At 38.9% G+C, this 27,484-nt stretch overlaps 1 protein-coding gene across 11 annotated transcripts in view; it reads right to left on the bottom strand.

Moving 5' to 3' along the window:
* The window catches only part of EYA4 (EYA transcriptional coactivator and phosphatase 4), a 309,340-nt gene that overhangs the window by 24,063 nt on the left and 257,793 nt on the right, over positions 1–27,484 (bottom strand). For all 11 annotated transcript variants that reach the window (XM_044289386.1, XM_044289385.1, XM_044289391.1 and 8 more), the window contains 3 exons: positions 25,064–25,147; positions 8,014–8,103; positions 4,677–4,735 (listed from right to left, as the gene is read on the bottom strand). In XM_044289386.1, coding sequence (XP_044145321.1) covers positions 4,677–4,735; positions 8,014–8,103; positions 25,064–25,147 — 233 coding nt within the window. The remainder of the gene's footprint in view (positions 1–4,676; positions 4,736–8,013; positions 8,104–25,063; positions 25,148–27,484) is intronic.

Here is a 27,484-nt window from a genome sequence, read left to right as displayed (position 1 = left end):
GGCCCTGTCAATCACAATGTGGAGGGGGCCTCTTTACGATCGGAGGATGCGGCTGCTACCAGCAAGTAGCCGCCCTACTTGCTGGTAGCAAGGTAATTAGCATATTTTAAAAGCTTGTTTTAAACTAAATCTACAGGACCAAAATGATTAATTTGATCATGTAGCCATAAATCGCAATGTAGGGATTATAAGTAAGCAAAAAAAAAAAAAGGTTTAGTGGGGTGACAGAAGCCCTTTAATAGATGACACCAAACTACAACACAATAAAAAAAATGGATGCTATGTAAAATGTTAACAAAAACAGAATGCAATGGTTATATAATATATATATATATATATATATATATATATATATTATTCACAATTGATCATAGAACACACATCAGATGATAAAAGTGAGACATTTTACCATTTCATTTAAAAAAAAACTCATTTAGACCTTGATGGCAGCAACACATCTCAGAGAAGTTGGGACATGTCTACCATTGTGTAGCATCTCCTTGGAAGTGAGGAGACTAATTGGTGGAATTTTGGGAGAGGATTTTTGTCTGATGTAGGATTCTAGCTGATTAACAAACCTAGGTCTTATTTGCCCAATTTTTTATTTCATGATGTTTTCTGTTGGTGAAAGGTCTGGACTTCGGCACCTGGACAATTCTTCCGCAAAGGTATGTTGTGATTAATGCAGTATGTGCTGTAGCAGTATCTTGTTGAAATATGCAAGGTCCAGAAAGAGACATTGTCTGGATGGAAACATACGTTTCTCTAAAACCTCTATATGTGTTCAGCATGGATAGTGCATTTCCAAATGTGTAAGCTTCCCACATGATAGGCACTAATGCAACCCCATAGCATCAGCCATGCAGGCCTTTAACCTGTATTCTTCTAACAAGCTGAGTGGTTTCTCTCCTCTAGTGATGAGCGGCATAGGCAATATTCAAATTATTCGCCATAAATTAGCAAATTCGAGAATTTGTGATCTCCAGTCATTGTTTACTTGATTGCAAAAATCGGCAATGTAATATTTTTTAGATAAATTCGTAATAAATTCGCAATTAGAATATTTAAACACTATTCGCGAATACAAATATATAGCACTATATTCTAAATATTTGCGAATTCTCGAAGTGACGATATTCACGATTAAAATTTGCAATTGGAATATTCTCACTCAACACTACTCTCCTCTTGTGTCTGCAGGACATTGCATCCTTGTTTTCCAAAAATAATTTCCAATTTTTATTTATCTGACCGCAGAACAGTTTTCCATTTTACCTCAGTCCATTTTAAATGAATATTTGGCCCAGTGAAGACTGTGGTGTTTTTGAATCTTGCTTGCATATGGCTTCTTCTTTGCATGATTCAGCTTTAACTTGCATTTGTGGATTGCACGGTGAACTATGTTCAAAGATAGTGATTTACTCTAATATTTTTTTTTTCTCATGTTCTTGATTTTGTTCTTTATCTATTTTTGGGACTTATGTAAAAAATCTCTTGTCAAAAATATGCAGAAATATAGAAAATTCATAAAGGTTCTCAAACTTTCAACCACCACTGTAAAATACGCAGGTCAAATTATGTGTGTATTCTATGGCAGAAATTTTCCACAGTGTGTGGATACAATTTTTTAAAATGTCATCCACTTTACTGTTCCTGTACATGCTGTGGATTTTCCACGTGGAGAAAATCCACAGCATATCTACTATGTGTTGCTGTATCCTTAAATGATCAAAAACTTGGGATAGAGGTGTCCATACAACTTAGGCCACTTTCACACTCAGAGGATCTCAATACCGGAATTAAGCAGATCCGATTTGATTTTGCACATCAGGATGCATCTGTTCTGTTAGGATGAGGTTGTGTGAAATCAAAACGGAAAAAAACACATCCGTCACTAAATACATTAAAAGTCAATGGGTGACGGATAAGTTTTTTTTTAGGCTCCTGTTTTTTTTTCCATTTTAATGACCGGACACAAAACCGCAGCTTGCAGCAGTTTTGTGTCCGGTCACAAAATGGAATGCTGACGGAATGGAAGATATCCTGATGCATCCTGAACGGATCTCTTTCCATTAAAAATGCATGAGGACTAAACGAAAATGTTTAGTCCTCTGCAGGATCTCAATACCAGAAAACAACAACACAAGTGTAAAAGTAGCCTTAGATGGTTGTTCATCGAATGCTATTTAAGCTGACAGATGACCACCCCATACACATAAAAGCTTGGCTGTGCTCTCAATAGTGAGAGGGGAATAACCCTGCAAAACACCTCTGGTGATGGCTTTTCTTGCTTCAGATAAAAGTTTATATTCCTGAAAAAACCCTTTAAGCTCAAGACCTGAGAAATAGATTTGTGTCCTGGAAGCCAAAAGACCCGTAACCTCTCCTGACATATCTCTTCTAGTAACTACTTACATTCCTCATGTAATAACTGTCCTAGAGCATCTATTCTTATGACTCTATGTTACACCATTCCTTTATTATTCCAGATGTTGTGAATAAATTACTAGCAGTTTGCATTAAAGGTCCAAATTAGTGTTACCATTTGGAGGTGTGTCCCTGAACAGTCTGGCAGCACTGATTGGATAGTGTTATACTGTGCAGAGACACCCACCAACTGGTAACACCCATCCAGACCTTCATTACAAAGGAATGGCACAGGGATGCAATACACCCACAGAAGACAAGAGAGGGTAATGTGAGGATGAGGAGGGATGTTAAACCAGGCATGATATTTTTTATTGTAGTTACAGTTCAGAAAAAAAGTTAACTAAAAAAAAGCTAAAACTGTTCCCCTATAATGCTAAGATTTTACAATAACATAATATTACCCATAAGTCATAGTAAAAAAAAAAAAAAAAAAAAAACATTACCATGACTCATGTCACATCCTGTCTGACATCCACCATACATGTACTGAGAATGTTGGGTCTTTATCGATGGCACCGGAAAAGTTGCTGAGCCAGCAGACCCATCGTAGTAAATTTCATGATTGGCAACAGTGGAGATTACAGATTATTAACTTCTTTGATTCTGTGGTCACTTTTGACCATGGCACCTGAATGGTCATTTATCTGGAGCACCCGCATAGCGAAGTGCCTATTAAGTACTGATCAATGTTTGGATTCTCACAGAGATTGCAATAGTAAATCATTGCAGTATATGGGAGAAGCGATTAGACAATTGCATGTTAAAGTCCCCTAGGGGGGGTCACAAATAAATTTAAAAAAAGTTTTAAAAATATATATAAAAACCAGAAAGATATAAAAATTCTGATGACCCCTGTCCTCATTTTGCAAATAAAATTGAACAATAAAAAATAAAGATAATTGGTATTTTTGGATCTGAAAATACCTAATCTATTAATATATAAAAAGTATTTATCCTGTATGGTGAATAGTGTGATGGAAAAAAATCTAAATTACTAATTCACCGTGAAATAAATAATAGAGATTACCTTGCAAAAAATGAACCCTCACAGAAAAAACCCTCAGATGCATAGAAAACTATGTATGTTCACAGTTTTTATTTTTTAAAGTATTAAAATACAAGAAAAACTATATAAATTTCGAATCACTGTAATCATACAGACCCGCAAAATGAAGTTATGTCAGTTTTATTGCATTGGGAACGCCGAAGATATGAAACTCATAAAACAACTGCGTTTTTATTAATTCTACTCCATTTACATTTTTTTCCAGCTTCCTGCTACATGATATGCAATATTAAATGTTGCCATTACAAACTATAAACTTGTCCTGCAAAAAACAAGCCAGAAAAGTTAAAAAGTTATGGCTAGCACTTCGATCCAAATTTCAGGGTAAATTTTATTTGCCGCAAAGCCGAATCTCTTCGTGCTTTGTGGTAACTAATCGATTTTCCCTTAATGGCGGTAAAAAATAAAAAAATATCATACTTACTTCATCCGTTTGAGCACGAAGAGTCGGGAACCGCCATCTTGATTGAAGATCCCGTGTAAAATCTTGTGGGTGGTGACATATGATGTCATCATGGGCCATGTGAGATTTGGCGCTGGATCTTCAATCAAGATGGCGGCGTTGGGCTCTTCACAATCAGATGCATAAGGTAAGTATGATTTTATTCTTTTATTATTATTACACTGTAATATTAATGTCATATGCGGCGATCAGCTATTAACGCAGCATCTGAGGGGTACAATTATGGGGTGTGGCACAATTTTCTAAGTAATTAGTCACAAAGTGAATTTTTTGTCAAATTCGGCGAAGCTGCCGAATCAAATTTTGAAATACTCCGCTTATCTCTAGTCATGGTTGCTGGAAGGCAGGGAGAAAAAAACACATACGAAAAAACAGAAAATTGGGGTTATTGTTTTCCAAGGGGGGTGGGATAGTCTATAGTGACGTTGCCTCAAAAACAAAAATGTAAGAAGACAGGTTCAACTGATTTTAATAAGAGAGGGCTGCATGATTGCAAAATTCAAAGCCCATCACAACGCTGCCATGCACTTTTTAAAGACAACATCTCCAAGTGTATTAAAGTGTGTAAATAATCTATAACAGGTTTCAGGACACTTCAACTCCAGTCTTACTATTCCCGAGGGTGTACTGTATGTTCAACCACATGGCCACCATAACTAGTTAGTTATAACATAATGTATGCCCATATTTCAGAGCTCTCATTAAACACAGTAGTACCTTAAGTCTTGGCCATTATCATCTGAAGAGACATCATCAACATGAACCTGATCGCATTCCTATAACACAAAAGATGCAAAGAAAATGAACAGAGAGCAGTATGAAAAATATACTGTGCTGAAAAACTGTACATCCTCTGTATTCTCAACATATATACTTTTACCATGCCTGTTTACTGTTAATTAAGCATAACAACTCTTGGCCAGTAGATGGCACCAATGTCTACTTTTTATGTATGAAAATCACGCTATGTTTTATTAATGTACGTTTATACCATTATCATAATCATTGTTAGTATTTGTGCTAAGTGTTTGGAGAGGAGTTTCTGTTTCATAACTACATACAAAAAATGAGTGCTGTGACAATTCATTGGTGAATCTCCTATAATATTCTCTTTATATAAAATAATTGGTCTGTATAACCGAGCAGTTAATATTTTTATTCTCGGAGCAGATTGTGTGTTAGAAAAATTCACTAGTTGGCTATTCACTGCTGTGGCAAATTCTATCGTTTTGCTCAATTCTTTAATTTAGTTAAAGATATATATACTATCAGGGAGATATTTAAAGAGGACCTTTCATGGGTCCAGACATTATCAAATAAGTAGGGGTTGTGTAGGGCATAGTGCAGGGATGTAAGATCACTTACTAGTTTATCTTTGCAAGCTCCGTTCCCCTGCTGTGTGCCCCGTTTACTTTTCCCGCCTGGTATGTAAATGAATATCATCGGTACAGGGAGGAGACGGCCATGTTTCTCAATGGGTATCTCCTTCTCTCCTGGCTGTAGCGTGGTCCAATCACAAAGGAAAGTCACAGCCAGGGAGAAGGTGAACTTTTTTTTCTCCCGATTGGATCGCACTACAGCCAGGGAAAAGGAGACACCCATTGAGAAACAAGGAAAGTCTCCTCCTCCCTGTGCCGATTATATTCAACATATATATATATATATATATATATATATATATATATATAGAAAAATGGACAGAACTCCAAGGCTGCTGCTGTATTGCTCCACATGGGTGAATAGATTTTTCATTTTTTATAGCTGTTGGAGTGCTGTCCATTTTTCTATTTATACATTTTGGGCTATTAGCCCATGAACCAGGACATAGCATCCATTTTTTTTAGATTTTTTGTCGGTGCTGCCAACTTTTTCATTATATATATATATATATATATATATATATATATATTTACACATACAATGCATTCAGAAAGTCCACATATTGACAAACTGAAAATAGAATGTTTGACACCTCAAACTAAAATCTTGTATTGACATAAGTATTCAGACCCTTACTTATTTGAAGCACCTTTGGCAATGATTTCATTCTCCAATCTTCTTTTATATATATATATATATATATATATATATATACATACATACAGGTGAAACTCAAAAAATTTGAATATCGTGCAAAGTTCATTTATTTCAGTAATGCAACCTAAAAGGTGAAACTAATATATGAGATAGACTCATTACATGCAAAGCGAGATATTTCAAGCCTTTATTTGTTATAATTTGGATGATTATGGCTTACAGCTTATGAAACCCCAAAGTCACAATTTTGAGGTATCCTTTCCTCAGGGGGTATGGATTAATTAGCTGACTAGAGTGTGACACTTTGAGCCTAGAATATTGAACCTTTTTACAAAATTCTAATTTTAAGCTGCATTAATGCAATTCCTTTTAATTTGTATTACTGAAATAAATGGACTTTTGCACGATATTCTAATTCTTGGAGTATATATATATATATATATATATATATATATATATATATATATGATCTCAAGGGCAGCAGATAACTGTAATAATCTCTCATTAGCCTTAAAGCCTTCTGATGAAGGGGTAATCTTGTGTCATGCTTGTTTTATTAGAACTGAAGGGACATAACAAGCAAAGAAATGCCAAACTATTACACTGCATAATAGTCCACATCTGTTGAATGGAAAATGTCTTAAATATGATTTACTAATTATAAAGGAATGCCATGCACACTTGTTGGACGGTAGGAATACACCTGTGACTGTTAGCTGATTTTTGACAGATTTTTTCTTAAAGACATGGCACATAACTACATACATAAGGTAAAAAAAGACATAGGTCCATCACGTTTAACTTTTCTTGATCAATTATTCTGATTAATTGTTAGATTAAAGGGAATGTGAAGGAGAAGGAGCGGCTGGCAAAGGAAGAAAGCTTGCGCAAATCTGCTTTGGTCTGCCCTTGGTGCACTTAACTTCTTATTTGCATATGGATTAAAAGTACTTTTTCTGTAGAGAGAAGCAACAGATTGCTAAGTCACATTGCATTCACCTGAGCTAGCTGCCTGCTTTCACAGTGAATTTACTGGTGACAGGCTCTCTTTAAGTATAATTCTCAACACCATCTGTTATTAGATAAGTATCTAACACTTATCTGCCATTACTAGATGTTGGAGTGGAGCATTCCATAGTTTGACTACTCTAACTGTAAAGAATCCTTTTATGTTTTAATCTCTAATCTGAATATTCGCTGGCCATTTGTAAAAGTCGTTGAAACCAAAAAAGCATGCGTCAGTTCATTATATTGACCACGAGACACACACTAAAATGCATTTACAGAAAACACAAGATATATTTGTATATAAACGCTTCTTTGCATCTTTTAGCAATTTCAATACCTGTTTCCCCAAGAAGTTTATTTTCATTTGCAACATGCAACCCATTATGATCCCTTTTTTATTCTTTACTTTTAGTAAAGGTCTTTAAAAAATAACAGTATCCTTCTGATGACAATGAACTGCCAATGAAGTCCTGAAATACCGAGGACATCTAATATTAGGTAGCCTTCAGTTCCCCTTCCCTAGTCAGCTAATCTCTGTAACTGTCCCATACTGTGTATCTGAATGGGGCCTGTAGAAATCTATGAACATGATCCAGAAACTTCTACAATAAAATTATGGCATGCGAACAAGGCAGATTATAGTGAGGGCATGTTCTCTGGGACCTCCACCATTTTTGGTCCTCCATCGCCTACTGCATTTGCATTTCTCTTTATGGACAATCTATCAATCTATGTTGCAAAACGGGTGCGGTGTAGTCCTAGTTTGTCAGGCCTACAAGCACCCTAACAATGCGCATGTTCCCATATACCGTTAGCCACTCACTTGTCTGAAATGTTCTGATTAGTCCTATTGAAACCTTTGAACATAAATTAAAGAGACTGGTTTAGATTTGTTTAGTAAACTCTCCAGTTTGATATCTCTGTTCATCAAATGAGAAAGCAACAGCTGTTTTTGGAGAGCACTCCCAACCCAAATTTAGCAACACATATACACTAAATTCTGGCTTACCTCCAAATCATTAAAAAATAAGTGTGCATCGGCGAGGTTGAAAATCATTTCTTCCATCCGCAGTCCAAGAGTCACAGCTGTTGGTGAATCCTTTAAAACATGAAGTATTACAAAGTCTCAATGAGATATGTAACTTGACTAAAATTATTCACATCAGGGATTTGATCACAGTTGTCTTATTCTGTTTCTTTGAAATCTCTAAACTTTAAAAGCTAGTAAAGTGCTTTCCAGAATTGTGTCAACACTGGCACAATGCTCATCCTGTCGCTGTCTGCACCCTTGACTTTCACTCATGTCTGTTTATTGCTATGCTACTTCGTACATAGCACTAAATACACATCATAAATGTAAAGCAGCAGCAAATGAATAGGGCATATAATATAGTGAAACTAGACACCTGAAAGGGGCAATGAGGTAATCAAAATGAAGAGCACTGATATAATGTAGTATCATTCAGCCGAATCTTTGGCCCCTAACATAGAAGAAAAACAAATAGTGGAAGGGACATTTCACCTCTCTGCGGTCCACTTTGCAGGTTGGTAGCTCCAGGGGCAGACTGGGAACTTAAAGGGGCCCTGGAAAAAATCTGAAAGTGCGCCCAAGTTGTAGACGAGTCCAAATTCACAGAAGGCAGGGCAACACAAACCACAAGTAGGTACAGACAACAGAAGTAGGTGAGTCTAGCAATACCATAGTGCAGCACAAAATACCACCCAGTAAAACCAAATATCAAAGTGCAGCATAAAATACTGCCTTATTATCATACTGAAGACAGTGATACAGTTGAATTCAGGAGGGCACCTGGCTGCTGGCTAGGCACATAAGTAACTGATGCTCCTAGCATTAATTAATGCTGAGAGCATCAGATCGTTATGTACCTGGAGAGCAGCCATGAGGAAGGCTCGGGTGGTCCCCTGGCCATAGATCCCCTTGTCCCCTTTAGGGTCTATGGCCAGTCTGTCCCTGGGCATCTTGCAGATATAATTAAATGCATCTATCCTTTTAAGGCTCCAATCAATTCCAGGGGATGGTCCCATAAACCCCTATTTGTCACGGTTGAGCCACACAGTTACATTTATTTACCTATACACAATTTAATATATTATTTTTGTAATGACATACAGTACAGACCAAAAGTTTGGACACACCTTCTCATTCAAAGAGTTTTCTTTATTTTCATGACTATGAAAATTGTAGATTCACACTGAAGGCATCAAAACTATGAATTAACACATGTGGAATTATATACATAACAAAAAAGTGTGAAACAACTGAAAATATGTCATATTCTAGGTTATTCAAAGTAGCCACCTTTTGATTTGATTACTGCTTTGCACACTCTTGGCATTCTCTTGATGAGCTTCAAGAGGTAGTCACCTGAAATGGTTTTCACTTCACAGGTGTGCCCTGTCAGGTTTAATAAGTGGGATTTCTTGCCTTATAAATGGGGTTGGGACCATCAGTTGCGTTGTGGAGAAGTCAGGTGGATACACAGCTGATAGTCCTACTGAATAGACTGTTAGAATTTGTATTATGGCAAGAAAAAAGCAGCTAAGTAAAGAAAAACGAGTGGCCATCATTACTTTAAGAAATGAAGGTCAGTCAGTCCAAAAAATTGGGAAAACTTTGAAAGTGTCCCCAAGTGCAGTCACAAAAACCATCAAGCGCTACAAAGAAACTGGCTCACATGCGGACCGCCCCAGGAAAGGAAGACCAAGAGTCACCTCTGCTGCGGAGGATAAGTTCATCCGAGTCACCAGCCTCCGAAATCGCAGGTTAACAGCAGCTCAGATTAGAGACCAGGTCAAAGCCACACATAGTTCTAGCAGCAGACACATCTCTAGAACAACTGTTAAGAGGAGACTGTGTGATTCAGACCTTCACGGTAGAATATCTGCTAGGAAACCACTGCTAAGGACAGGCAACAAGCAGAAGAGACTTGTTTGGGCTAAAGAACACAAGGAATGGACTTTAGACCAGTGGAAATCTGTGCTTTGGTCTGATGAGTCCAAATTTGAGATCTTTGGTTCCAACCACCGTGTCTTTGTGTGACGCAGAAATGGTGAACGGATGGACTCTACATGCCTGGTTCCCACTGTGAAGCATGGAGGAGGAGGTGTGATGGTGTGGGGGTGCTTTGCTGGTGACACTGTTGGGGGTGCTATGCCAGATGACCTGGCCTCCACAGTCACCGGACCTGAACCCAATCGAGATGGTTTGGGGTGAGCTGGACCGCAGAGTGAAGGCAAAAGGGCCAAGAAGTGCTAAGCATCTCTGGGAACTCCTTCAAGACTGTTGGAAGACCATTTCAGATGACAACCTCTTGAAGCTCATCAAGAGAATGCCAAGAGTGTGCAAAGCAGTAATTAAAGCAAAAGGTGGCTACTTTGAAAAACCTAGAATATTACATATTTTCAGTTGTTTCACACTTTTTTGTCATGTATATAATTCCACATGCGTTAATTCATAGTTTTGATGCCTTCAGTGTGAATCTACAATTTTCATAGTCATGAAAATAAAGAAAACTCTTTGAATGAGAAGGTGTGTCCAAACTTTTGGTCTGTACTGTATATCTGCACAATATTTATGCTACAAGATCATCATAGTTATCACCTGCTGTGAACATGCAGATGATCCAAATGGTTGGAGAAATGTTGAGAAAATCTGATTCAAGAGAATAGGATTGATCTGCAATACCAAGCACAGCCACTGTTCAATGTACTATGAAGGGTTGCAATGCTCACCTAAGCACTACAGCTTCTTTAAACAGCTAATTGGTGGGGGTTCTAGAAGTTGGACCCCCACTGATCATATATTGATGACCTATCCTGATAATAGGTTATCAATATGTCATTCTCATACAATGCCTTAAACTCTGGAGGATCTGTAGTGTGCTACTGTACATGGACAGCCTAGTGTTTTCAATAGTGCTTAATATTCCATGTTTCCGGGATTTCTCACACAGTTTACATCTGTTTACATCTGATGTCTGGGGGTTCCCAGGATAGTCATGGATGTCATCATTAAAAATTGGACATGAATCCTATGAACCCACTTTATTTAGTTGTTTGGCATTAGTTCATCTTCAGAAATTCTGCGATAGATGAGGTAAACAACTGTATGTATCTATGCAATGTAATTCAGTTAGAGTCCTCTATTACGTCCATTATATACACTAATATCACATATGAAAACAGTTTTTGACTTAAATAGGCAACACCTTTAACCATAGCTGATCTTACAAATCATCAATAAACTTTACATTATGATTAATCTGGGGTTGATTCTCATGTTATACAGTATATGGCATTAGCTAACTATTATTAATGAGTGATGCCAGCTTCACATACATTACCCCATTGTGTTTTGGAATTTTTACTTTTACTTTCTTTTGTGTGCACAGAAAGAATGAAACCCAAGTCTCCATTATATGAAAAAAATCTTAAAACAAGTTTAACTAACACATGCCAGCAAGAGATCAATGTCACAGGCTGGTGAAAAAAAAACCCCTGTTAATAAGGGAATTGGAATGTACCATATAAACTTAACAGATCATGATAGACTTCCAGCACATGTGCCGTCTCATCAACCAAACCTATTGAACCCAATTCCCCACTGAGAAAGGATTAGTATTTAATCTTATATTACATCTCTGGATTGTGATCCACTAGATATGACTACAACAGACACAAAGCAATGCTGGCGGTAAATGCTCATAGGCAATGTCCAGGGTATTATCAGAAGATATGTGCTGCAGGTGTAGAATGGCTCATTCAGATGTCAGGTTGGCTGCTTACATGGGCACTACACTAATATGGCTTTGAAACTAATAATTGTGCACAATCAGCATCATGGATCCCATTGGCTGAATCTTCCTGATCAACGCATGAACTATGACACTTTGGATTCAGTTGTCATTACAGCGACCCTCCATTTCAAGAAACAGAACACGTACATGGTCCCCCCTCCTTTTCATTCTCTCATCTGCAGATGCACCAGGAGACTTCTGTCTTCTGTTCTACCTGATGCACACTTCTTGCCACCCTCTGATTGGCCAACAATGGTCACGTGAGCAGTCCTGGCCAATCCAAGAACAGGGCTGGGAAACTAGGAAATGTCATGGACTACCAATGCACAGTATCCACCAGGTAGTCTGAAAAGTGGTACAAATCTATCTTGGATGGCAGAAGAATAGCCTGTGAATCGGCATATCTGCAGCTGAAAAGATGACAAGGAAGACACCATGTTTTCCTGATGGTTGCTTCGGTGACTGAATCCTAACAGTCAATGTATATGCCTTTACTATCTCTATTATTCTGTTCTTAGAAATAATCACCACTAGTCTTGTTGATGGGCTGTGTCTTTTATTGAAGCTTAGACTCATTGGTGGAAGTTTATCATGAGAGGAATCTTTAAAGTCAGTTTTACTGGAGTCTGCATTGCAATAATTTCCCCAAAATGTATTAAATATAACATGTTTGATAAATTTGGTGCATCTTTAAGATCAACACTTCTGTCTTGAGATGTTACTCCAGGTTCTATCCCATCCCTTTCCTGGAGTAAGGTTGCAACCATTTTTGTGACTTTTTCAAAAGCTGCAGTTGATAAATCTGTCTCAGCAGGCTATCCACATCTATTTTTCAAAAAGAAAATATCCCCAAAAGGTGCTGCAAAGCCCAATTTAAGCAACTTTTTAAAGCCACAATTCTAGACTGCATAGGTTCCTCTATTCACTTGAATAAAGTTAAACTGCAGTACCAGTAAAGGCTGACCGAAATGAGTATCACGGAGTCTAGAGCAAAGCAGAAATGTTTTCTACTCTCACACATTCCTTTCAAAATCGAACACTCTCCAAGGGTAACATGCTCGCTGCTTGTGCACAGACTTTTAAGCTAAATAAAAGATAAAACATAATTATCTGAAGTAAACACTGATAAACCATAACATGGCAAAATATATTGTAGGTCGCCATTGTGCTACCAAAACAGCTCTGACCTGTTGAGTAATGGACTTCACAAAATCTCTGAAGGTGTCCTACGGTATCTGAGACCAAGACTTTAGTTGCAGATCCTTTAAGTCCTGTCAGTTGCGAGGATCAGGCTTGTTTTTCACCCACATCCCAAACATGCTTAATCAGATTGAAATCTGGGGAATTTGGAGGTCAAGTTAGCACCTTGAACTCCTTGTCATGTTTCTCAAGCCATTTGTGAACATCAAGGAACGGCTTTACCATGAAGGGGTACTTGGTCTGTATCAATGTTTAGTTAGGTTGAACATGTCAAAGTATTCCACACAAATCATAAGACCCAAGGTTTCCCAGCAAAAAATTGCCCACAATGTCTCTGACTGCATGCCTACACACAGCCGATTGTGATAAACTGTGTGTTCTGACAACTTTCTATCATAGCCAGTATAAACTTTTTCAGCAATTCATGCTACAGTAGCTTTTATGTGAAATTGGTACAGATAGTCTTGCCTTCTCATTCCATGCACATCTTTGAGCCTTGGAGGACCACTGTCACTGGTTCATCAGATGGCCTTCTTTGGATCACTTTGGTAGGTACTACCATGCTGGGAACACCTCACACGAACCTTCTGTTTTGGAGCTACTGTGACCCAGTCATCTAGCCATCACAATTAAGCCCTTGTCATAATGCAGTACCCCAGAATAGGGCACTTTGTTGTTTAGTTTTCAGGTGTATTGTTTGTATGGATAATTCAGGGTTAACAAACCTGAATCTGCCCTTTTAGAGGGGCCCTGTTGCACCTAGTGGCTCATTTGCAAATATTAAAACAACATTTTTCTCAGCAATGTGGGCACATATGAAGGCCAACACAGATGCCTTAAACTGCCGCACATGCAATAGGTCAGCAATTTCATAGGTACAAATCTGCTGACAGATGCACTTTAATTCTGTAACCTATATGCCTTATTGCCAGCCTTATATTTTGCAGAGAGAGACTTTGTAAAGATAGAGAGGAGGAGTACTACAACTCTATCTTTGCCTATATCCATACATTGCTACTTGGGGACATTTGTACTGTGAATTGTTTGGAACTGTGTTTGATATTGTTGGATATGCTATAACTCCCATTCTGCACTTTAGTAAAGAAAAACTTGTCTATTTTCTGCAACTGGTCCAGATACTAAATCCAACACCATTCGCCAACCACAGTACTTACTATGCATATCTTGCTTTTCACTGATAACAAACACATAAGGATACTTTCACACTAGCAGCAGAGGACTGACTGTCGGATCCGTCCTACCGCTAGTTCACGTGTACCCCCAGACTGCCACTCCGTACCAATTGACTATAATGGGGGTGGAGGCGAAGTTCTGGTGGCAGCACGGCAGCTCATGCTGAGAGGCAGCCGGACTAAAAGTACTGCATGCAGTACTTTTAGTCCGTCTGCCTCTCGGCGTGCGCTGTCGTGCTGCCGTCGAAACTCCGCTCCCATTATAGTTAATGGGGATGGAGCGGCAGTCCGGGGAGAACACGTGAACTAGAGGCAGGACGGATCCAACAGGCTGTTCACCCGCCAAAACAGCCTGCCGGACTCCCCTGCTGCTAGTGTGAAACTAGCCTAACACCAAGGGCACCCCAACTACCATCAGGCAGGAGCTCCAACATCAGGGTGTATCCCAAAGGAATAAAGGGTCCACCCTCCTACCACTGCCCTGGCCCTAGGTAGCATCAGTGTGAGGACTGTCACTGTAATTTATAGGAATAACTGTTGCAGACAGAGCCGCTACCACTCCCATCCTCCTCTCCGTTCCTCCCATGCTACGGCAATAGTTGCTCAGATTCTTACACTTGTCCATTTTGATTGCTTCTAACACATGAACTCCAAGACCTAATTGTTCACTTGTGGCGTAACATAACCCTTGTCGGTTGCTATTGTCAATAGATAATGGTATTCACTCCACTTATAAGTGGTTATAATGTTATTGCTGATTGGTGTATACCAGGGGTGCACAACCTCTCAGGCCGCATGTGGCCCCCAGAGCCATGATTTGCGGCCCCTGTAGCAGGAGCAGGACGGGTCCCCGGCTGTCAGAGACAGCCGGAGACCCGAGGAGAAGGCAGAAGCAGTGTATTAGCGCTTCTGCCTTCTCCTCACACAGGTGAGCGGCGCACTGTGCAGTTTAGACCCGGTGATCACGTTGCTGGGTGTCAGGCGCAGAGGAATGCAGAGCCTCACTAGCTCTGCCCTGTACAAAGCCCCCTCAGAAGGCTGGTTTTCCCTGTAACTGTGGTTCCTTTGGACGCTCCAGTTACTGTGGAAATAGTGCAAAAGAAAAAAGTCTGTTTCCCCAAAGGTCTTGTATGAGCCTTTTGGGGACAAATTATGTGGGAAATATATATATTAAAAGTAAAAAAAAAAAAACATTAGAAACACTACAAAAATTACAAATAAAAGAAAAAAAAAGTGCAAAAAATAAATAAATAAAACAAGTCACTGTTCCCAAGAAGTCTTTTAAAGACCTCTAGGGGGACATACAGTGCTACAAAAATATATATATAAAAAAAAGAAAGGAAAAGAAAATGTTAGCAAAAAGATGTAAAATAAATAAAATACAAGTAAAAAGAAACTATAAAATGGAAAAAGTGCTAAATAAAATTAGGTGACTATGCCCATATCCAACTGGATGTAAACAGCGCTGGATCCAGAGGATGGAGGCAGCAGGAGCGGCAGGGAGCAGGAAAGTATGAATCTTCTGTTTCAGGCCCATGCTGCAGGAACGTGTTAAAAATCTATTTTTACCAGGAAATCTCTAAGCCCCTGTTACACGGCACAATATTCAGGACAATTACTGGGAACAAGTCTTCATAGGAGCGCTCATTCCTGATATCTGGCCGGTATAATCGTGCCACTGATCAGCTGATAAACAAGGAATTGCTCGTTTGTTGGCTGATTTACCTATTTTATCAGGATGGAAGATGTACAATTATCGTCAGCACATCTCTTCGTGTAATCAAGAATGTGCTACCGATAATCGATAGATATGAATGAGGGAGGAATGACTGTGGTAGTGATCATTCCTCCCCAGTCACTTTGCATTAGCCTGTGTAATAGGCCGATGCAAATGAGTGCTGATTAACATTTTTTTATTTGCGGCCTCTTTAAATAGTGCGATGTGACAATGCGGCCCCCAGACCAAAAAAACCCTGGTATATACTGTCTATTTCTGCATAATGATGAAAATTACATCTGTTCTACTAATCAGTATTATTCACTACTACTTCAGTTTACAATTACTAGTTACTTTATGATTCATATTTTTATCACCGCGTCACCATATACTGTAGATCAAAACATTACACCCATAGTGTGGTTTAGGAAAAAAGGGAAACCCCATGGAAACTCAGTGGAGATCAAGGTCAGAATAACCTAAAATCCACATAATGTGAGAGCGAACGATTCTCATTAAGAAACCTGTCTGAAACATGTCACTTATCCCAGTTTAAAAAAAGGACTAAAGAACTAGGCTAAGCTAATCTTTAAAAGGGGTTTACCAGGAATAATATATTGATAACTTATTCTCAGGATAGATGATCAATATCTGATCAGCGGGGTTCCGACCACCACCAATCAGCTATTGGTGATTGCCGCGACCTCCTCACAGCATATCAAGCACAGCATCACTCCTTTCATAATGGCTATGCTTGGTATTGCAGACCAGTCTTATTCACTTGAATGGGACTGAGCTATGTCTAGGTCATGTGAGGGATGAAGCTGACATCACTGGTCTTGGAACTGCGGCCTCTTCAAAATGCAGATCAGCAGGGATACCGGGACTCGGACTCCACTGATTAGATACTGATGATGTAATCCTGAGGATAGATCACCCATAATCTGCTCCCTAAAAAACTGTATTTAAATTAATGTAACCAAATATTTCAAAAAATGTAAACCTGAATGACACAACTAATGACAACACATCTGCAAAAATAATTATCCATGACAGGTCATCATGGGTCACATGCCAGTGTTAAAATTTGTCACTCCAGTAGATATCTATAAATAGACGTGTGGAAGCCTTATGGTGTCATCCCAGCCAATGTTCCAGTCCTTGCATTAATATGAAAGCTAGAGATGAGCGAATTTCTTTAAGATTTCATTCGGCTGATTCGCTGAATAAAAAAATAGAAAATTTGCTTCTTGACGAATTACTTTGCCACAAAGTGCATTTTTTTGTAAGTAGCGGGTGTAATGACAGAGAGCTGCGACAGCGCCGCCCCCGTCACTGTACCCCTCAGATTCCGCGTTCATACATGATCAGTGTGAAATTAACATAAAAAAAAAACATTACATCAAACTTACTGCATCCATTTGCGCTTGACTGGCCGGCTGCTGCCATCTTGCTTGAAGATCTCGTCCGAAATCACTTGTGGCGCAATATTACATCATCACGCCGGCCGGCGTGATGATGTAATCTTGTGCAGCATGGGGTTTCGTCCAAGATCTTCAAGAAAGATGGAGGCTGGCGACCCTTCGCGCGCAAATGGATGCAGTAAGTTTGAATTTCAGGATTAATCGATTCACTGACACGAAGCACAAGGAAATTCGGCTTCTAGGTGAATCGAATAATTCCTTAAATTCAGATCGAATTCCACTTTGTGGGATTCGATTCGCTTATCTCTAATGAAAGCATTCATTCTCCCTGTAGAAAGGCTATATTTTTAAGATGCCCAAGATGCATACTGTACAAGGTTATTTTCAGGATCTGGAGCTCTGCCAAGCTTGTATGTCCATGACAGCTGGTTTTGTCGCACAGGAATATAAGCTATCCAACAAATGTATATCAAACATAAAGCACCATGTCCATATAATCCTCTGTACTGATCCTAAAGAATGATCACTCTGCCGGACTATTATAGCTGGTATACATTTTGAATTCAGGAGCTGATAGGGTCCCATAGAAAAATATCATAATTGTTGAACTTGCTTCTTGCTCACGCATCACATATCAGGGTCAGTGATGAGCGGCAGGGGCAATATTTGAATTTGCGATATTTCGCAAATATTTGGGCGAATATTCGTCATATATTCGTGACTATATTCATAAAGTCCAGTCATTATTTTCTTGATTGCAAAAGTCGGCAATTGGAAAATTTGCAATAAAAATGTGCGATACGAAAATTTGCGATCAACACTACTCCTAAAGTCAAAGATATTGCAGTCTTCTCATTGGCCCACAAGCAAGAAGCAGTAAGGGATCATGGGTACTGATGAAAAAAAAAATCTAGAATATTTACGATTACAAAGATATAGCACTATATTCTAGATAAGCGCGATTTCTCGAAGTGCCAATATTTGCGATAGAAATTCGCGCTTCGAATATTCGCACTCAACACTAATCAGGACCAGCGCTTGTTTGCGCAATTGTTCAATTTCTTATAGAACTGACCATGAGTTATTTAAGAGAACATTGACTGCTTGCCTCCTTCTGTTAAAGAAGACCTATAATCTCTTCTGACATGCCCGCTTTAGCAACTACTTGCATCCCCCTGAAATAACTATTATGGAGCATCTATTCTTATGATTCTATGTTATTTCTTTATTGTTCCTCCTAAAATTTATGAATGTATTGCTAGCAATCTGCAATGAATGTCCAACTGGTTGTTACTAATAGGGAGTGTGTCCCTGCACAGTCTGACATTGGCAGCACTGATTGGATAGTTTCAGACTGTGCAGGGACACACCCCAACTGGAAACAGCAATCTGGACCTTCATTGCAAATTGCTAGTGCAGTACCCACACCTGGTGGTATCTTTAATCATATATAGTTATGTACAATTAAGTTAAGGTTGGCAAGAACAAGGCTAACCACCTTGTTCTTCCCCTCTTGGTAGAAGTGGGCTGGTCCTGCTTCCTTCTAAGAAGGGAAGCTCCAGTGTAGCTAGAGAGAGGAGAAGAAGAACATGTGAGAGCTCCTACTCCTTGGAACCCAATATTATTCTTCTGTGAGACCAACACTCCAGAGAGATCAGCAAACTTAAAAATACTGCTTCCAGAAAGCATCCGTGTGACAAGACATCAGAATGATCAGCGAAATACAGCTTTGCAGACACTGCTACAAGGTGAGGGACTATGGCTCAGACACCCATCACCTAATCCACCACTAGACCAGACAAATATCAAGCCTGAATCTTACAGTGGGCACCTATACCCACAAGTGCCTGCTAGTGCTAATAAGTAGCCATACAACTTGCCGTCATTCCCCCTCATCTGGAGGCAAAAACTGCACTTTGTATTTATTGCTGCTGGATGTCCCACAAGTAGTGTTGGGCGCGAATATTCAAATCGTGAATTTTAATCGTGAATATCGCCACTTTGAGAATTTGTGAAGATCTAGAATATAGTGCTATATATTCGTATTCATGAATATTCTCGATTTTTTTCATCTGAACCCATAATCCCTCCCAGCTTTTTGATTGTGGGCCAATGAGAAGGCAGCAATGTCTTTGTCTGAGCTTAGAAACATCCCTAGCAACCAATAGGAAAGTTGCTACCCCTTACTATATAAGAACCTCCCCAGCAGCCCTTGTATGCAGTATTTTGCAGATCTGAGAGAGAGAGACAGCAGTGTCATTGCTGTGCTCTGTGCTTTCCACACTACATTAGATAGATAGTTAGATAACTTATATATAATACAGATAGTTAGTGGGAGATAGTCAGTGTAGGTTATATCCTGATATAGTGTAGCTGATAGTTTCCAGTGCAGGGTGTTAGGTAGTGTGATAGGTTCTGCTGTCCATACATACCTGCTACAGACAGTGCTGTGATGTCACAAGTTCACAACAATACTTAGTGCACCAATCAGTAATATGTAGTCAGACCTGCTAAAATGTTGCACGTATTGCTCCAAAATATGTGCATCGTTAATTGTCGATTTGCGCAATTGCGAATATATTGGAGCACTCTATCTGCATATAAACCTATTGTAATGTTCTGCCGTGCCAACCATTTTCTCCAGTCTCAAGAAACTTCTAGCAGCTTGAAAAATGTAGAAAAAATGACCCACGCCTTTATTGTGTGCGCAATACACACATATTACATTGCCGATTTTTACAATCAAGAAAATAATGGCGAATTCTCGAATTTGCTAATTTATAATGAATATTCACCCATATATTAACAAAATATTGCAAATTCTAATATTGCCCCTGCCGCTCATCACTAGCCACAAGTTATATTTTGAACTAAGTAAAAAGAGACATACATTTACTTTTGACCTAATTCTTCAAACTACCTTTCCACTGCAACGACCCCCAGGTAGCAGCGGCCTGAGGGAGGACACAGCACCTCATCAGGACCACTACGACTGACCAGTCTCTTCTTTGGCTCGCAGCACTAGCAATTCATACATAATTTCTAGTAGGAATGGCACAACATAGAGTCATAAAAGTAGATGCTCCAAAATTGTTAAGACATGGGAGATGCAAGTAAGGCTAATACAGGCATGTCTCATTAATTCCTTCGCTACCAGCGCCGTACATGTACGGTGCTGGAGCGATGTGTAAACATGGCGCCCGCTCACATGTGCAGCGGGTGGCATGGCCGACAGATCTCTGCTGTTTCATACAGCAGAGACCTGTGGCTAATTACCGTGACCGGCAATAATGCCGATCGCGGTAATTAAAGGCTTTAGATGCCATGATCAAGCAAGATCACGGCATCTAAATGCTCAGAAACCCGGGAGCTCAAGCTTCCGGGCTTGCTACCGATGCCTAGTTTGGGCATTGTTAGTTGCGCTGAATACTTTCAGCCTCACTGATGAGGCTGAAATTATTCATGCTGCAATTTTTATTTTGGCCACCAGATGGCAGGCCAGGATAAGAAATTAGGGTTTAAATGTCAATTTTAAATCCCTGATAGAACAAAATAAAAAATAAATAAAAAAATACTTATATACATATATGAGCTTCAAAATGATCACAAAAAATAATAAAAAATTAAAAAATATATAAAGTTTAACTGACCCCCCTTTCTGTATAATTCAAAAATAAATACCTAAATAACAATAAATATAAACATCATGGGTATCTTCGCGAATTAAAAAGCCCATACTATTAAAATATTTAAAAAAAACATTTCCAATATGGAGAACGGCTTAATGGAAAAAAGGGTAAAAATGGCCAATTTGCTATTTTTTCATTGCTTCTCTAAGCCCAAATTTTTATATAAAATGTGATCAAAAATTCACACACACTCCAAAATTGTATCAATAAAAACGACAGATTGTTCTGCAAAAAATAAGCCCCTAAACAGCTCAGTAGACATAAGTATAACAAAATTATTGGGGTCTAAATATTGTGATGCAATAATTTTTATTCCATAATTAATAGTGGCATTAGAAAGTACAACCTGTCCCTCAAAAAAATAGGCCCTTAAACAGCTATGTGACCGGAAATATAAAAAAGTTATGGCTCACAGACATTAGGGAAGAAAGAGGCAGCTGAGGCCTGATTAGCTATCTGGTACTTGACTGTAGCACACCCGTGCTCCAAACACCCCACAACAGCGCCATGTGATGGTACTGTAAAGTAGATGTAACAGCCCTGTGGTGTCTTATAGGGTCATTGCAGAAATTAGGTAACATTCAGACAAATGAAGGTGACAAATCTATGATCAACCAGCCAGGCCAAAGCCATTAGGATGTGGTTTATACTGTAAATGATGAACATGAATGAGATGTTCAGTCATGCTTCCTTTTAACACAAACAGCAGATGAAACATCATGCAAAGTTCTGAACTGTACCGCAATGCTTCATCTGGATTAATTTGAGCTTTCCTAAATGCAAATAACATGTGCTGAGAACTTTTAGTTCTGACCTACAGAAACCTAGCTCGTCCAATGATATCACCCTTACTCAATCACCAGATGCTTATTTGTAAAGTCTGATTGCATGAAATGTTAAAAGTCACTACAAAACTGTCTTAATCCAGGTTTTAAGGCTGAATTCTTAAAGGGACATTAGAAGAGTTTGTCTGAAATAATTAAAAATATTGACGACTACTACAATGACTTAAAATTAAAATAAAAACACATCATATACTCACCTCTTACTCCAGCAACATCCTGGGGTCCTCTGGTACTCCCACTCCTGTTTCTTTTCAAACATCTGTGACGTGTCTGGATATGGCATGTGACTGCTGCAGCCAATCACTGTCATTAGCTGTAGACTGCTGAGAATAGTGATTGGCTGAAGCAGTCACTTGCTGTATCTAGAGCAGTAGAAAAGCTGGGGGAGCACCATCGAATGGTGGCTCTAAAGGGCCACCTGAAATCAATGGAGAGGTAGGTTGAGCATGTTCACGGCTCTTACTGCTCCATTCATCGCTGTGGGAGTTCCGGAAATAGCTGATTACAGTGCTTGGCTATTTTGGGAACTCCCATAGAGATTAATGGAGTTCCCCTCTTAGTTTTCTCCTTAGTAGAAATCTGTTAGTCATCAACAGGTGGGTGCGGAGAACAGGAACATGAATTAGCTGGAATCTTATATTAAGCCAAACTTACATTAAACTGTAATCGCTCAGCAGTGGTGTTACTTCACCAGATAAGTGACAGACTCATTTCAGCATGTCTGTCACTACTTTATGCTGCAGTGAGGGCAGCAAAAAGGAGGAGACAGGTTTCCTTTAAGGAGTCTGTAAACTTTATTGCTTAGTGGCCCAAACCACCCTCGGTCTGATCCCTGCTCTAGTAAATTAACTTAAATTTGCTTGAACACTTTCATCAAGAAATTACTGAAAAATCCACAACTTCTGCATTATACAGTAGGTAAATATTTAATTGTATACAATAAAGACTCTTACAGGGGAAAACAAAGAGTTAAGTTAGACAAAGACACACCAAGCAAAAACAGCAGATGTCTAACACTGCAGGCCTCTTAGAAGAGTGTCTCTGGAGTTCTGATGGCCATCATTCCAGGAACATACCACATTCTCCATGCCAAGAGAGGCACTTCCAGGCATTCCATCATAGCATAGATGTCAGCGGATAAAGTATCATTTGTAGGGTTTGTCAAAACTGACAAGGCTTGTCTAGCTGGATTACCAGGACGTGTAAATAAAGTAAAACAGATTATGACTTTTTGGGGCATATAAAAACGCCAAATTCACATTTTTATCTAGGTGTTAGGCCTCATGCACACAGTCCTATTTTTGGCCCAAGTCCAATCTGCATTTTTTGTGGATCACACAAGTACTCAAGTATTCATTTCTACTGGTCGACTAATATGCAGACAGTACACAGACGCCATACGTATGTTGTCTGCATCCATGATAGAACCTGTTGCAATAGTTTTCCCTATATCTAATTACTTTTCAATTAGAACTTAAAGGGGTTGTGCAAGAATGGGCCGCTGCAGCCAATCCTTGGCCGTGTCAGAGACCAGATCCCTTTGTGTCATGTAACTATTTGTCATAATGTAAGGGGAGCTGATTACCACAGTTGCCAGTGATTGGCTATGGTGATATCAAACTGGATGTTGACATTGAGGGAGCCCAGCGGAGCATTGCAGATCTGGAGGAGAAGGAGTGGGAACCTAGGACCGGAAGCATGTACGTAATATTTCCTTTACAGGTCTGGCCAAATGGGGAAGGCGGGGGTTGCCAACACTAAACCTCAAGATGTCAGACACATTTAATGTGTATCAAAATAAAATAAACTACCAAAATGTCTTGTAAAAACTCTATGAAAAGACAAGCAGCCTGCTCACTGAAGCATCAGATTACATCTTTCCATAGAAGTCTATGGAAAGAGGAGGTGAAAGAAGTGGAGGAGGAGTGAGAGAAAGAAAAGCAGACTGAAGAGAGGCAGACATGATTCAGTAGATTCAGCAGCTGATACTTTTAATCTCACCCCAAGTGCCTTATTCACATCACTAAAGTGCAGTACTTTTCTAGAACATTCAATATAGTGCTTCTGAGTGAGTGAGAGACAGCTAGGAAGCAGAATATGCTTTCTCCACCAGCTTAGGGAGAATTGAAACATATATATGCAGCATGCAAAAGAGAAAACTGCTAAAGCATGTCAGATAAGTCATACAATGGTTAGGTACAGTGCTATCACTCATGTATACATACACACAGCAGCTTGTTTTGAAACGTTATCTGCAAGTTTAGATATGCTTTAACATTGTTGTTGGTCCTGTACTTTTGAAGAGTTATAAGTAGAGATGAGCAAATTTTTAAAAAGTTTGATTCAGCTGATTTGCCAAATTTTACAAAAGAATTAGCTTTGTGACGAATTACTTCATCACGAAGCGCATTTTTTCGTAACAGTGCAATGACAAGGAGCTGCAATAGCGCCGCCAGCCTGTCATTGTACCCCTCAGGTGATGTGTTCATACATGATCACGGCATCTGAGTGTAAAAACAGTGTGAAATAACAGTAAAAAAAATAAAAAATTTAATTTAAACTTACCGCCTCCATTTGCTCGCGATGGTCTGGCCGCCACCATCTTGCTTAAGATCTGGTGTGAAAGCTCACACAACGTGAGATTTCATCATCACGCCAGCCGGCATGGTGGCGTCACATGAGATTTCCGTTGAGATCTTCAATCAAGATGGAGGATGGTGGCTCGTTGCGAGCAAAAGAAGGAGGTGTAATTTTTTTTTTTTACACTATTTCAGGTTAAACATGAAGCACTAGGAAATTCGGCTTCGAGGGAAATCAAATTTATCCTGAAATTCGTATTGAATTCCACTCGTGGGATTCGATTAGCTCATCTCTAGCTATAAGCAATAGATATAGTATTAAAGGAGCCTAAGGGGAGACTTAAAATCTATCCAGAAAGAGTGCCCTACTTATTAATAAGCAGTGCCAGGTATTGCAGATCAGCCCCATTAACTTGTTGCTTATATAGCGCCAACATTTTACACTGTGCTATTAAGGGAATACTGAAAGACTCGGAAATATTGAAATACCCATAAAACAAATATATTTACACTAATAAAGATAAACTAAAACGAGAAAACCCATAAAAGAGACATTTACAATTTTATAATAAAGTGTTAGGAGACATTATATTACCTTTCCATACTTTTGTGCAAATGTCCCAGTAAGCAGCGAATGAAAAATGATTATTGTTTCATCCAGGTCCCAAACAAACACTCTCTGGAAATAAATATACCAGAATACAGATAAAACATATTACCATGAGTACATGAGTACAGTCCAAATGCTATAAGGCAGGCATGCTCAACCTGCGGCCCTCCAGCTGTTGCAAAACTACAACTCCCAGCCTGCCCGAACAGCCTACAGCTATCAGCCTACAGCAGGGCATTGTGGGAGTTGTAGTTTTACAACAGCTGGAGGGCCGCAGGTTGAGCATGCCTGCTATAAGGTATAGTGCATATGGTATTACATATTACATATAAATAGGTGATATATATATATATATATATATATATATATATGACATGCTTATTTTTGGTAAGTTATAATGTCATAAATATATGTTAGGGGTACCCAAAAAGATCTTCACCTTCAACTTGCATAAGCTCTGGCATGCTGAAGAAGTGGAGAAGAGGTAATGCAAGCCAAAGGTACAGATAGCTGTGAGAAGCGTGACTGCGCCTTCTGTGCATTGCATGAAGGTTTAGGTACCCTTTAAATAGTCAGTGGAGCCAATGTGGAAATGATGACATCATGCATTACATCATAACAAGTTTATAGCAAAAGCCACATTTTTCCCCAATTTCTGAAATATTATACCAATAGCCTCCAGGATTTTGGAGTCATGGAATGTGTCTGAATGTAGAATGCCAGATAATATCTCTTTGGCTGTTCCATAATCAACTGTTTATTCTGCACCCTCTGTCCATGCCTTCAAAATTTTGTACAGCTGATAGAGCACAATGTGCATGCTCAGTTTAAGGATTCATGTTGCTGCTGCCAGTCGACCTAAACAAAAAGGAGCTCTTATAATGCTCTCTCGCAGGTCTCGAAGGGTGCTTCTTTATGCAACCAATCCTGTTGTGTGCACTGTACATTCTAGGATTCTAACGGTAATGTGAAGGCAGACATTTTTCATTTCTCACATTGATTGGCCCTAAACAAAACAAGCTTCTATATTTTAATTAAATGAATTTATACTATTACTAAAACTATTTTTATTTTGTTTTTTTCCTAGAGAATTTCTGGGAAGTGGATTTCAAAGCCCCCTACTTGCTCAAAGTACTCATTTACTTGCATATACATGGTTGCATAATATTATTATATCAGACCATATAAAAAAATATAAAAAATAGGCCTCAAATCAGGAAATATTTATAAAAATAATGTTACCCCAGACCAGAAAAAACTAAATAAAATAAAGTAAAAATGTTATATATATATATATATATATATATATATATATATACATATATATATATATATATATATATATATAGTAATAATCTTCATATCTTCATCTGTGGTTAGGAATAGGTCAATTAGTTGTAAAAGTGACCATACATCTTCAATAGTTGTAGTAATTGCTTAGGTTTGGCTGAACATGTATGTTTTGTCAATGGAGAGAGAGGAAAAGGTAGCTGCCAGAAACTTTTGGTGATGGCTTATCTCCAGGAAGAATAAGGGTACAACTACACGGTATGATTCTGGTTCAGTTGCAGCCAGCTGCAGTCAAGAACCACGGGGCTAACTAGGCCGCAGGTGCCTGATGTTTAACTAATAAAGATTGCACTGTACCTTCAATACCACGCGGCATTTAAGAATTCAGACTGTCCATATACAGTGCAGTCTTCATTAGTTAAATATCAGACAGCTGCAGCCTAATTGGCCCTACGTTTTTTTGACTGCAGCTGACCGCGACTGGATCAAGACCATGCCGTGTGATCGTAAAGGATCAGGAGAAAAAATTTAATGCGCCCTATCCTTCTCTCTCCTGACATCAGGGTGGGATTGGAAGCTCCACATACACATTACATGTTGACTGGCTCTTCCAAATGAGGGGCTTTAGATCTTTTAGTCATTTGATGTAACATGTCAATCCAGGTTTCAATAAGGGTTGTGTGTAAAGAGCTGGGGAATGGGCTTATAGATGGCTAGCTTTTCCTCCCATAGTTACCCCTTATTGGCAACAGCAAACAATAGACCTGTTGCATGCGGGAGACCGGTTGTCTAACTTTACTGACTTACCAAAAGTGTAGGTTTTACTTGGTCTAAAGTCTCTAGAGTATCAAGTGATTAGACTCTTTTTCTAAAATATTACTTACTGAGACAATTTTAATTTAGAGACAAAAAATACCCATCAGACTAAAGAAAGGACTTGCTGTAAATACTAGATTAAAATTAACAACCCATGAATAGCCAATTTGTGAAATTAGACTTAAAGGGGTTGTGCAATGGCTTAACATTGATGGCCTGTCCTCAGGATTGGTCACCAGTATCAGACCAGCCTTATTTTATATTAATTTTCACACTGTGTATACATTTTTCCCCTCCATC

This window comes from Bufo gargarizans, chromosome 4 (genome assembly GCF_014858855.1).
Source record: "Bufo gargarizans isolate SCDJY-AF-19 chromosome 4, ASM1485885v1, whole genome shotgun sequence".
Taxonomy (NCBI): Eukaryota; Metazoa; Chordata; class Amphibia; order Anura; family Bufonidae; genus Bufo; species Bufo gargarizans.
This window is presented reverse-complemented; position numbering and strand designations above follow the sequence as displayed.